We start from the raw sequence: 12,500 nt of genomic DNA, 5'->3' as shown, positions 1-12,500 counted from the left end.
AGAAATTCGATTGTCCAGATGCAAGGGCGTAGCCAGGGGGCTCTTGGGGTACCCATTTCCCCCCCCCCCCCCTTGATAGGTCTTTAGAGCAAACAACCTACAATATTCAGGTGGCAAAAACCCCGTGACAATATCTTGGCCATAAAAGCCATTGATATGGGCCTTCATGCCACGATAATACAACTGAGCCTGCTGATACACTCGGGAGAGGAGCACTGTAAATGGTGAGTAGCCTCTGTGACCCCCCCTTTGAAATATCCTGGCTACGCCCCTGAGATGCCATCTTTAAACCAGTTCCAATAATATAATAACAACGACAGTATTAAATGTGAGATGTGAGATGTCACATGATTAAACTAGTTGATAATGATATTCCATTGTCCATATGGCAAGAAATTAATGATGAAATTAGTCCATGAAAGTTGGCCACTTAGCCCTCTCACCAACGTCAAGCCATCTTGCAATAGCTAAGGAAGAGTGATACTCTGATGGGTTTGGTCCATTAACAGAGATTCTCATAAGGACTTCAACAATCCCAACATCAAGGGTTGACCTGAAGTCACAAATAACTCTGTTCAGACTGGAGCTGCCTCTTTCACAACAAGCAGTTTGGACAGGTGTAACAAGGCAGACCTTAATGACCAGCAATAAGTTGGGGTACTGGCCTGGCATCTGAAACTTGCTCTTCCAGAAGTTGGTGTTGTTGTTGTAGTAAAGCTCTCCTCTCACTCTCTGCAAATGAACTTTGAGCTCCATCGATTCATCAAGGCAGGACCGCAAGTTGAAGTGGTCTTGGTTTAGCAGGGCTTCAAAGTGCTCTGACAGAACCTGAATAGCATCCTCGCCATAAATAAGCATCTGTTGTCGGTTGTTTATTGGCCATGCATGGTGGTCTGTTAATGTTGCTGCTCCACGAAGAATAGGATCATTGCTCAAACCATGAAATCCATCTCTTAGAAAAGCGGTAGCTTATGTTTTGTTCAAGTAATATCATAACAAAACGAAAATGCTTTCTTGTCGGTCAAATATTTCTTTCAATATGATAACATGTTCAGCTACCCGTTTACGTGCCAGAGCTAAAAGTTAAATTGGACATAAATTTGCATACGTGCCAGGTAACACAGTACGCCTAGAATGAAATTCCAAGAAAAGTGTTTGAGTTTGTCTTGCCAAAACTGAATTTCTTCTAGTCTGTGGCTAGTGGGCAACCGTTAGTGTTGAGCCCTGTCTATAATGATGTTTCTTGATGTTGAAGGCAGATTGTTTATCAGCTTTGTGCTGTACAGTATTTTAGGTATTCTGTTCAATACCACTTCATCTGCAGCACCAAGGAACTGTCAGAAATTACCAAGTTACTTTCTTCATTTTATCATTTCATTTGTTTGTTTACTGTCAACAGGCTGACCCATCAAGTCTGAAAACATTTTTATCTATACTCAAGCTTGGAGATAAAGCATTGGAAAATGTCAACCTTTCCTGTCTGGTTCCTGCAAAGGTCTCTGAAATTGAAAAGCCCAAAACTGAAATGGTGATCAAACATAGAGCAGATTATCCCCTTGGAAAGCCATTTCCAAGTAAGCTCAAAAAGTTGACTGTAAACAACTGTGGACTTGTACGGATTGAGGCACGCATTCTACAAATGAAGAGCTTGTCATGTTTGAATGTTGCTGACAATCAAGTAAGGGCAATCCCTTGCCGACTGGTCAGTTTCTCAGCATTATCAGAGCTAATTTTGGGTGGTAATCGGATCAGGGAGTTTCCACCTTTGTTGTGTTCTGGAAGCTTAGCATCATCCTTGAAGCTCTTGGATCTCAGTCAAAATGAAATCAAGCTATTGCCTGTGACATTCTGTAACTTAAAAAACCTTGTTCATTTGAAAATTGATCAGAACAAACTTCTCATGTTGCCAATAAACACTGGAAATCTTTCAAACCTGAGATTCCTGTCTACTAGCCATAACCAGCTGAGGGTCTTACCTTACAGCTTGTCCAAATTAAATCTGGATTCCATTGATGTATCTGAAAACCCATTTTTAGCTCAGGACAAGTGGCACAACATTAGTAAATTGACTGTTCCATCGCTAAAGGAATGTGCAGGAATTGCTGTAAAGAAGCACAAGTGAGTCATAAGTGATCTCAAAATTTCTTTGAGTAATTTCTTGTTTTCTATTATTGTATGGCAAGGTACAGGTAGTCCTAAGGTAAATATATACAGGCATTCTGGTTAGTTCTTGCTTGGTCAAGATTTTGCAATATGGACCATTTCTACAGATACGGTCATGAACATTGCTGTGCTTAGTCCTTAATGGGCCAATATTCTCTAGTACAGAACTCACTCAGTTATTACCGCTAAAGTTCACTTGGGGCTCAGAACAGAGTTGCAGGGATCTGCCAGCTATGGGGGTGGCGTTTTGTTGTTCATTGTGGGAGTGGCTGTTCACATTTGAAGCCTCAGGATATCCCAAGCAACCAGATTTTATTAACCTCTATAAACTCTCAAGATCTGATGTTTAATTCTCCCTTCTAACTGCTACAAATTTCCTAGTAAATTAGTTCTAAGAATTTGATGTTAGATAGAGATAGCAACTTCTACTTGATATGTCTGAGTATTCTCATTACCTTCTTGTTGCATAATGCTAGGACATTGTAGGGAGAAATTTTATTTCAATCACTTCAAGGAGGTAAAGGGTGAGACAGTAACTAACTCTGTGAGGAGATTGGAAGGGAGAAATAAGTCACGGGCATATTTTTGGACAGAACGGTTTTTTTTCCTTCAGAGACCGGTCACAAAAAGTGTTTTGACTTTGAAAACGTAAAATTCTCTTTTGGGAAAACTATTCTGACTATTAATCTCTCTCTTCTGGCAGGTGTGTATACTACAAAGAACTTATTCCATCCTCCCTCTGTGTGTTTCTGGACACTGCAAAACAGTGTTTTTGTGGAAATTACTGCTTCACATCATGTGTCCACCACATTACAACCATCAATATTCATCAGCTAGCTCATACAGTCGTGTCTGCTTGTCCTACACAAAGCCACATTCCAGCAGAGAGTTTTATTTGCTCTCAAAGATGTCTTCAGAGAATGCAGAGTAGCAAAAGACCTTCCTGGAGGTAGAATCCTTTGGGTCTCCATTTGTCCATACTAGTGCATGAAAAGGTAAATTTCACTTCATCCTGAAGTGTGTAAAATCATTCCAATTTATTGATAATGAGAGAGACATTCCAGTTATCACTGACAATAATATGTTACCACCAAACATGTTCTCTCTACGTCTCATTTTAATTCTACATCAGGGCTCGACACTAACATTTGAACTTACTAGCCAATTGGCTAGTGACATCTTAGATTTGATGACAATTTCAGTTTATTTACTAGCCAAACTGGGTATTAGAAATCGAAAACCACCAGACAAAACTGAATTTCTTCTAGTCTGTGGCTAGTGGGCTACTGTTAGTGTCGAGCCCTGTACATGTAAAAAAAACAAAAAACATTGTAACGCTTTCAACGCACATCATGATATTCCAAGTGAATCAGAAAAAAAATGGACTTAAGTTACAATTTTTATTGAATGTTCCATGTGCGCATAGAATAACACTTAGAGACGATTTTTTCAATAAACTTTACCCTGCTGGCAGAGGCTTTTATTTGTTATCTTCCCCTACGGTCCAAGGAGAAATAAAGTCCTCTGCGCTCGGCCTGTTAAATCTTCGAGTATGCGCCTGGGAATTATCCAGGTTTGTGGATAATCTGATTTGCAAAACCGGTCAGAACCTGTTTTAAACACGTTTTTATGCGCACGCATCCTATTTAGCCAAATAGCAAGACCAAGTGTGAGCCCATAATCAATTTGTTTCTAAGCAACAGGCCGCGCATGCTCGAAGAAGATTTAACATGCCGAGCGCAGAGGACTTTATTTTTACGTGGACCGTAGGGGAAGTTAACAAATAAACACCTCTGCCAGCAGGGTAAATAAACTTTTGCCTTTTTTTAATAAACTTTTCCCGTTATTTGGCAGAACTGCGATCTAAGCCATCTTCAGTTTAAAGGTGTAAGTTTCTAAAGAATTGTGTGTCGGAGGGGGGTAGTGAATGATATAATAATAATATAATAATACCTCTATTTAGACACGATAATGTTTAAAGCTGAACAGCTTGTGGGGTCGTGTGTAAATCCAAATAAACTCTAAATTAAATAAATTCAAATGATGATGGTTCTTGAGGAGAGGGGAAAACCGGAGTGCCCGGAGAAAAACCTCTCGGAGCAGAGTAGAGAACCAACAAACTCAATCCACTTATGACGCCGGGTCCGGGAATCGAACCCGGGACACATTGGTAGAAGGCGAGCGCTCTCACCACTACGCCAACCCTGCTCCCCTGAAGATAATTTGGTTTTATCTACTGAGTTGAGAATGAAAATTTGCCGCCCTAAAGAGTTCTTAAAGCCGATTTGAAGGATAATTTTTCCTTCCAGAGTTTTGCGGCACTCTTAATCCCCACGGTATCAACGAACGCTTTTCATTCAACCGATTCATTTATTGTTTGGTTAGTGCGGATAGGCGTTAGCTATCCTCATCTGATGTGATTAAAAAAACGAATTTATTCAGAGGAAAATGAAACATCGCTCGCTAGATAATGATAGTTCTCGCAGATAAGGTAACGCACGAACGATGATTTCAAGAATGAAAGATTCTTGCAGAAATGTTTTGCACGGAAGGCCGTTTGGTCGTCAAAGTGGTTCTTTTAATCTTTAGGTAGACCTTGTGACAACTAAAAAATGATCCAAGTGGCCATAGTTAGGCTTTGAGCACTTTTCAGTGCTGCATGTTTTAAAAGGCTTCCGGTTCTTAAGGGCTATTGTGACGCACAAAGCTAATTAATTGCCTAATGTATTGATTGCATTTCAATTAACGCGAGCAAATGAATCGAAGTCTGCGCGCGTACCAGCGAAGAAAGCTTACCGAAATCTGAGTTATGGCGAGAAGGACGCGTTTGCAGGACCCATCCACCAACCAGGCAAGATTTAATATTCTGAACCCGGAGGGTGCGTTCTCCTCTTTCGAACCCCAACCCGGCTCCCTGCAACAACATTGCCGCACATTCATTTTACAAGCTGTGGGTTTGAAACGACTAGCGCGCATCGCAGACCTTCCGATTCCAAAACCAATGATCAACTTTCTATCCAATCAGCTCTCTGTGGACGATTTCTATGTAAACCGAAATAACTTGAGCTCAGAGAACATATTGAACTGTGTTTATCCTGCCAAGTGTCTTCTGGACATGTCAGAGGTGCTGCTAAAGTGTGTCATGCCTTGCTTAGCTGATGAGTTTAAAGCCGCCATGGAAGCTTGGAAAGATATCAACCATCCAAATATCATGCGTAGTTTCCTGCAATTTCACCAAGGCAGTACGGAAATAATTGTATTTGAGTACCCTCCAGTTGCGCTTGAGGATGTTATCAGGGAGCGACGAGAACTAAGGAGACACTTGCCCGAGTACTTGATATGGAAAGCGTTTTGCGAACTGTGCTCTGCCATGAAGTATCTGAATGAAAAAGGCATTTTTTATCAGACTTCTAAAGGGACAAAGCGTATTTCCTTCGACGAACACGGGAACCTCAAACTAGACAGTGGTTTGCTGTACCAATCATCCCAGCAGGATACGATGAATGACCCTGACATCAGGGTTGATGGAGCGGGATTCTATTCCCCACCGGAGGTCATGAAAGGACAGGCTTTTGGCCCTGAAGGCCAAGTATGGCTTCTTGGATGTTTGCTGTACGAGCTCACGGCACTTGAACCCGCCTATCAAGTTGAAGGTACCGACATGTTTACTCCTCTGGCAAACATTATGGAGGGCAGACCGCCCCCAGATATCAATGAAAATTTCTCCGACGAACTTAAAGCCACAATTCGTGATTGCGTCAAGGGCGACCCCGACCAGAGACCAAGCATGGAGGAGCTTTTGAACAGGGTTACTTTGACAAAAGAAAGAATGAGGGAAGGCTATCAGGGACCTGAAATTGTCGACCTCTAATGCAGGAATACAACACTTCTGCCGCGTTCATGGGATAGGAGAATTTAACAGCTCTTTCTTTAGTCGGAGACACATTCAAAAAATGACTTCATGCGTCGACAAAACTACCGGATCTTAAGTAACATAACAAACTCTGGCATCGAATGAAAATTACAAAGGATTTAACATAAGGTTGAAGTTAGGATACACTTCTGCTTTCTTAAGTCACTTTATAATCTTATTGTGCACTAAACGGGGAGCTAAGGAAACAATAAAGTTCTTATCCTTTTTGTTATGTCCGACTAACCATTTTGTACAAATCAGTTTTAAAAATTGACTGGTTAGATAAACTAAGGCTTTTTTTTTTTCATTGTCAAATATTTTTCCCTCCTTTTCATCATCAAAAAAGTTACAAAGGTTTCTTTGTCGAAAGGTGTCTTAAAAGGTGCAAGGCATTGTAACTTGAAACGAAAATGTTCCTTTCTGAGTACAAACACCGATAAAGCTTTGCTTTTTTCGCTAATGTACGCTCCTGCCGAAAAGGGAAGATAATACAAGACAATAAAACCGCCTGAATAAACTCTGCCACTTTGTGTTCTTTTAAGCCTCCTGCCCGGCGTCAAATTCTGAATATAGAGACAATTTAAAAAATTGTCAATTGAATTAGCAATCAAATTTTACTTCAATTCTTAGCTAAAAGATAAACACCATACGATGCTTTGTTTTAATAACATATTCACGACTTGGCTCACAAAGCTCTTTGATCTTAATCTTAAACGGAAGAGGGTTGCCAAAGCCGTTGACGTAATTGCTTTTTCATTCCCCATAAATCAATGCTTGCCTCATTTAAAAAAAGAGCAAAGATGGTAAAGACCTTGGTAAGACTGGCGCAGCGTGACCGCCACAAAAAGAAATATGCCACGAGCAAGCCGTCATTATTAGCGGGAAGATTTCAGACGAGTCGAGAAGAGGTTTGTCGGGAGTCTGGCACTACTCATGGGACCCCATGCAGATCTCTCGCTGTGTCGCGTTGCCCAAGGCCTCATAATTTCTCGCAGGCGAAAAAACTTTGGTGCCGTAACACTACTAACAAAGGCCTGCTTTAAGGCTCGATCATTCAGTATCATATAACCCCAAGACTTTGGCAAGATTCAACTAACTTTATTTCCTTCTCTACTTTCCCTCAACTGTAGCTTATTGATGGTGATAAGAGAACGTGTATTTTCTGATACACCATCATGATACTGATACAGCAGAGAACAAAACATCTAAATCAGCGAACTTTTCAACTCTACTTTTTAGTTGTTGCGGCTTAGTGTTTTTAGGGTCCATGGCCGCGAATTTAGCTGTGATGAGTGGATTGACCTTCCTGTACAACCCAGCGTCCGATACCACCACCGCCACCTTGAAGATCAATTGATTAGATGTTAGTAATTTTAGCCTCCCACATGCTAGGACGATCACATTGATCGCCGCATAATCATCACTGGGAAGAACCCCAAAGATCGTAGCCTCATGGTTTCTTAGCCCTTTACCTCTTAAGAAAGTTTGGCATCTAATTTCTAGTAACAGTATCAGTATTGATTCAAATGTTATATTAACAATATATAAGTTAAATATTAATTGTAAGGTCATGCGAATAAAGGAAATGATCGCCAACTAGAGAAGCTCTTGATAGGTGAACAATTCTCCTTGTCTAGAAAATGTATAGAGAACAGTATGGAGAATATGCATACCCATGTTAATGATTGCGAGGAAAAGCGAAGTTGTAATACAGTGGAACCTCAATTTAACGAAGTGCTAAGGGACTGGGTAAATTGGTTCGTTATCTTGAGGTTCTGTGGCATACATTTTACTGAAGTATCGTTCGTTATACCGAGGACTTCGTTAAATCAAGGTTCCACTGTAAATCCGAAAAAAAAACCGAGCTGCAATCATATCTGAAAAAAATTTTTGTTACACGGTCAAAATATTTTTCGCCTATTTTAGATACACTTCCACTCATTTCAAATGTATCTGAAATTGTTTGCCACATTCTTTTTCATCGTTCTGTTCCTGATTGTGTACTCAGCAGCACTGGCCGGTTCTAAATCCTGTTCAAAAACTTAAAATCCCTGTTAAAACACATGTTTTAATGTTTCTGTCATCTTGAAGAACCTGACCTCTAATTTTCTTGAAAGCCCTCATCTTTCTGATCCTACGGGTTGCGACCCTAATCCCGCGGTTGAGATCTCTTCCGTACGTCTTTGTATCTTTGATCCCTGAACCATTTGTTTTAAGTCAACGCTCTTTATCAGAGCGTCTGAAATGATCAGAAGCTTGGGTGATCTGATACTTAATTGAGCTTCACTGAGAAGCTCTTACGGCACAGTTTACATGACACATTGTCTACTCACCACCGCCAGTTCCATTTGCACATTTCACCGGAGCCCCTCCAGATACAGAAATTTTACTCTTCGGATCTCCGATGAGTTCCTTGGTAAAGATGACAACACTACCACCAGCACCACTTCCCCCAGGGGCTGATCCGTGAGCTTTCTGATTGAGGCATTGTCCAGAGTTTCCTGCGTAAAGTGGTATTATAGTATTAGCTCTATAAAACAGCCAAAACGCAACGTTTGCAACGTCAAACAATTAATCACTTTTTTTAATGGCCTTCGCTGCTTCTGTAACCTTTTACATTTGCGGCTCGTAAGGTGTCGTTTCCTTGACTAATAGACTTTATTATCTTGTTTTGTTTTTGGTTTTTTGTTTTTTACTAATTTAGGTCTGGAAAGGATATCACCTCTTACCATTTGGATCTGAAATAAGGTTTTGTTTTAAACATAATCGAGAATCGTGCTCTTGCATCAACATTTCTCATTTCTCATTTCTCGTTTCTCTCAGAAGAAGGATTTGATTGGTTGTTAATTCTCCCCTTTATCTGTTACACATTTCCATGTAAATTAGTTGTAAGTATTTGGTTTTAAATGAAAAACAAAACGAACAAAAAAAACAAGCTTTAGTATTCTCATTTCCTGTTTGCTGAATAATATATGGATATCATAGGGAGAAGATACACGTTAATCATCTTTGGGAGGTAAAGAGGTGAAACGTCCAGGAACTAGCTCAAGTCTGATAAGCTTTCGTAGGGAATTGAGTTGGAAAGGGAGGGGTGGGTTGCATGCTCTACTGGACCATACCTTTTGCACTGATGGTCCCGTGTAGTTCCAGTTTCCCAAGCTGTAGGTACACCAGTCCTCCTCCACTGCCGCCTTTCCCTCCAGTGTTGGGGTCATCGCTGAAGGCACTTGCTCCTCCCCCTCCACCTCCCCCTCCGTAACTCAGGTGAGTCGTGAAGTTGGAATTGCCAAATTGGAGTCCACCTGAATTTGAACAAAAACAGAACGGTCCTCGTAAAAAACGGAAGTGTTATTACTGCTCCAAAATCGGGAGCGTTTGTGTATGTGTTATCAATTCATTTATTTATCTATTCAGAGAGCAAATTTCTCCGGAATATTCGAGTTTGCGGTGAGAGATTTAAGTACAAGAAAGATCTTAGACGTCGACGTAAACATACAAGACCGTAAGTAGTCCACTATGGCAACTAGCCTTTTGGTGTTCGATATGGAAATCGCGTCAAAAATCATATAGGTGTTGTCTCCACCGCTTAACTACAAGATCGACTGCATTTGAGAATTTAAACCTTCCAATGAGCTGACGATTCGGCTATGGGTTATGAAAGCTATGCGATTTCTGGAGAATACCTCTCCTTTTTACAGGCCAAGTTAAATCGAAATCGCAACGGTTTGCTTTACCTCGCTCTTTCAATGGCCAACAAAACTCGCGCCATTCTCTCAGTCAATCAGATGCGATCAATCGCTGTTAATACTTTTGCTTTTGTTTAACAACGCTCAATCGAAAGTGCTGGAGCCCAAATCCCGTATCATATCTGACCTTAAATTCTACATCAAACCAAAAGAGCTGACTGCTGGGTCTTTGCTTAAATCGCGTTGGGAAAAAAAAAAAAAAAAAAAAACCGGCATAAAATGTATACTGACCGCCTCCACCGTAATGATTGCCACACGAATCACCTTTAATTTGAATTAAACAAACAAATATTATATATCAGATTGCAAACGGTAATGTGATTGAGGCCTGTAAATGAAATCATTTTCAAGTGAACTGTCGTTCCTATGTACTTGAGGGCTTTTCAGCCTGGTGGACTCCACAGTGTGCACTACATGACAAAATCATTACCTCCTCCACCTCCAGAGCTAGATGAGCCTGCATTACCACCTGATGCTGACTTGTCGTAGCAGTGGGGAGCTTGATTAGGAGGCCATTTCCCTACGCTCCCTCCGTTGCCGCCATTTCCTCCTGGGCAGGACGACTGACCCCCACCCCCAGCGTGAGTACCGATCTACAAGAAAATGGTGGAAGAGAGCCTTTGATAAACTCTTCCCTGCCTTCTTGGATAGAGAACTTAGTTTCAAATTCCTTGTTAAAATTAGACACACCCTGTAGCTAGAAGAAGGTTGAAATAGCAAGATGCATATTTACGTCTTCTCAGACGGTCGTAGTGGTAACGTAAGCTCTGTCTTCACACGGTTTTCACTCCAACTAAATGAAAATTAATGACTTACGTTTCCAGCTGACCCTCCCTTTCCTCCATCGCGACCACCACATCCACTGCCTCCACCCCCTCCTCCGCCACCAGAGAAGTGTCCACCCCCCACCGGCTGCACCGTCGTCACTGTTGACAGTTGAGTCTCCCCCTCCGCCGCCGGCATTGGTTCCCCCGGAACCTCCTTTGGAACCTACATGTCGACCGAAAACTTTTTGTTACAATATTAAATACTCATCATCATTATTATTGCTTTTTCTCAATCACAAGCACTCCATTTGAAAAACAAATCACGGGACCAGTTCTTAAAAGTCCAGAGGTCCTCACTGGCCTAATGCCATGTTTAGAAATCTAAATAAGAAATGACGTTCCACTCATCATGTGAACTTAGTAATATGACCTTTTTTGCCAACAAATTAAAGGTGATTCTCGGTCAGCTGAGCTTCCGAGACCAAAAACGGAAAGTCTACATACACCGTTAAATTATGATGCCACCGGACAACTTGAATTTTATTATTTTTCAAAACACTACGAGGGTGAAAAAAAACTAATATCCCCTGTTGTTCATTGAATAGAACGTTTTCTATACAAAATATCCAAATCTGATTGCACGATTCCATTTAAGTTGATTTGTCATGTAACTAGTTTTCCATCCACAGCTATTCAGCTTTACCTCTGGCGATTTGACACATGTACTTTGTATTTCGTTGTTTGCGTGCCCCATGATTCAATCGACCTTCCTGCCTGTTAAATCCAATATTAACCAACACAACGAAATTTAATGACTGTAAAATCCTTATATATCGATTCGAAAACGTTCTTCTGAAAACCTATTTCTACCCGAAAAGCCACACGGGATAAAGCAACCGCCAGGCAGTTCTCGGATGGTCACAACACTGCTGTTTCTCTGGTGTTGACTTGAATTTAGAACATACATAAAATCTACTCGCGTAAAACAGTTACGGATTTTTCTTTGAATTCCTATTGATTTCTCTCTCAGTCGAATTGGCTATTGTAATAACTTAGGCACGCATACTAACCTACTCCTGTATGTGGCCCGTCCCCAGCCCCTCCGCCTCCAATTCCGTCCGTGTTCTTTGCCCAGAAATATCTCCTCCTTTTCCCAGTAACGCGTTTGCCGGACAGTCAAATGTTTCGCCTCTGTACCCTCCACCCCCACGGGAATCACCTCCAGCGCCGCCAATAAATCCTGAAAATCAACAATACCGCTGACTACTACTTTATAGCAACACTTTGTTCGCACGTAAGTGTACTACCCTCCCACTTCCTCCTATTCGATTCTATTCCCTCACGGCCTGAATACAACATAAAGGAATATGCGTCATAGAGCAAGCGTGAGATCAAGATAGCTGGATATAAGCCAAGTTTTTTTTACGTGTTTATGAACCGAGACGAAGCCTTTTAGGCTTTGTCATATATCAAAAGATTTTTCTTTGATAAGAATAAAGAATGAATTGTTTTATTTCGAAAGCTGGGAAAGAAAGCCACCGTGTTTGTAGCACAATAAACCCAAGAGGGTCGTTTATCTTTTTTTTTGTAATTATCAACTAATTTGAAATTGTAAATTGCCCACCGTAAAGAGTTAAGAAGCTGAAGTTTCGAGCATTAGCCCCTTCGTCAGCCCTTCAGTAGCCCTTCGCTCTGACGAAGGGCTAACGCTCGAAACGTCAGCTTTTAAACTCTTTACGGTGGCCAATTTACAATTTCAACTTAGTTGATATTACCGAATTACCTTGTTACCCCCACCGACGCAGCACCATAGTTTCTTTAGAAACTTACTCCCTTTATTCATTTCTTTTCTTTTTGTTTTGACTGTCTGCTGCCGCTTTTTACGACTTCGTCGCTGACCCCGTCTAAAAG

The 12,500-nt window shown here is 41.1% G+C and overlaps 3 protein-coding genes across 3 annotated transcripts in view; 2 read left to right on the top strand and 1 right to left on the bottom strand.

Moving 5' to 3' along the window:
- Positions 1 to 4,198, top strand: part of LOC111339049 (leucine-rich repeat protein 1) — a 5,916-nt gene extending 1,718 nt beyond the window's left edge. The window contains exons 3-4 of the mRNA XM_022945627.2: positions 1,400 to 2,118; positions 2,867 to 4,198. Coding sequence (XP_022801362.2) covers positions 1,400 to 2,118; positions 2,867 to 3,116 — 969 coding nt within the window. The 3' untranslated portion in view covers positions 3,117 to 4,198. The remainder of the gene's footprint in view (positions 1 to 1,399; positions 2,119 to 2,866) is intronic.
- Positions 4,199 to 4,822: 624 nt separating this feature from the next.
- Positions 4,823 to 6,597, top strand: LOC111339043 (serine/threonine-protein kinase Nek6). The gene has a single exon (XM_022945622.2). The coding sequence runs from the start codon at positions 4,973 to 4,975 to the stop codon at positions 6,032 to 6,034; it is 1,062 nt and encodes a 353-aa protein (XP_022801357.2). The 5' UTR covers positions 4,823 to 4,972; the 3' UTR covers positions 6,035 to 6,597.
- Positions 6,598 to 7,159: 562 nt separating this feature from the next.
- LOC111339030 (uncharacterized) overlaps positions 7,160 to 12,500 on the bottom strand; it is a 13,016-nt gene continuing 7,675 nt past the window's right edge. Inside the window, 9 exon segments of the mRNA XM_088724631.1 lie at positions 7,160 to 7,417; positions 8,410 to 8,577; positions 9,196 to 9,378; positions 10,054 to 10,086; positions 10,253 to 10,415; positions 10,639 to 10,729; positions 10,731 to 10,812; positions 11,660 to 11,725; positions 11,728 to 11,829. Of these exon segments, the coding sequence (XP_088580757.1) occupies positions 7,356 to 7,417; positions 8,410 to 8,577; positions 9,196 to 9,378; positions 10,054 to 10,086; positions 10,253 to 10,415; positions 10,639 to 10,729; positions 10,731 to 10,812; positions 11,660 to 11,725; positions 11,728 to 11,829 (950 nt within the window). The 3' untranslated portion in view covers positions 7,160 to 7,355.

Source organism: Stylophora pistillata, chromosome 6 (genome assembly GCF_964205215.1).
Source record: "Stylophora pistillata chromosome 6, jaStyPist1.2, whole genome shotgun sequence".
In the NCBI taxonomy this organism is placed as follows: domain Eukaryota; kingdom Metazoa; phylum Cnidaria; class Anthozoa; order Scleractinia; family Pocilloporidae; genus Stylophora; species Stylophora pistillata.
This window is presented reverse-complemented; position numbering and strand designations above follow the sequence as displayed.

Coding starts and splice junctions, on each gene's coding strand:
- LOC111339043 (XM_022945622.2), top strand. CDS start 4,973: ATGGCGAGAAGGACGCGTTTGCAGGACCCATCCACCAACCAGGCAAGA.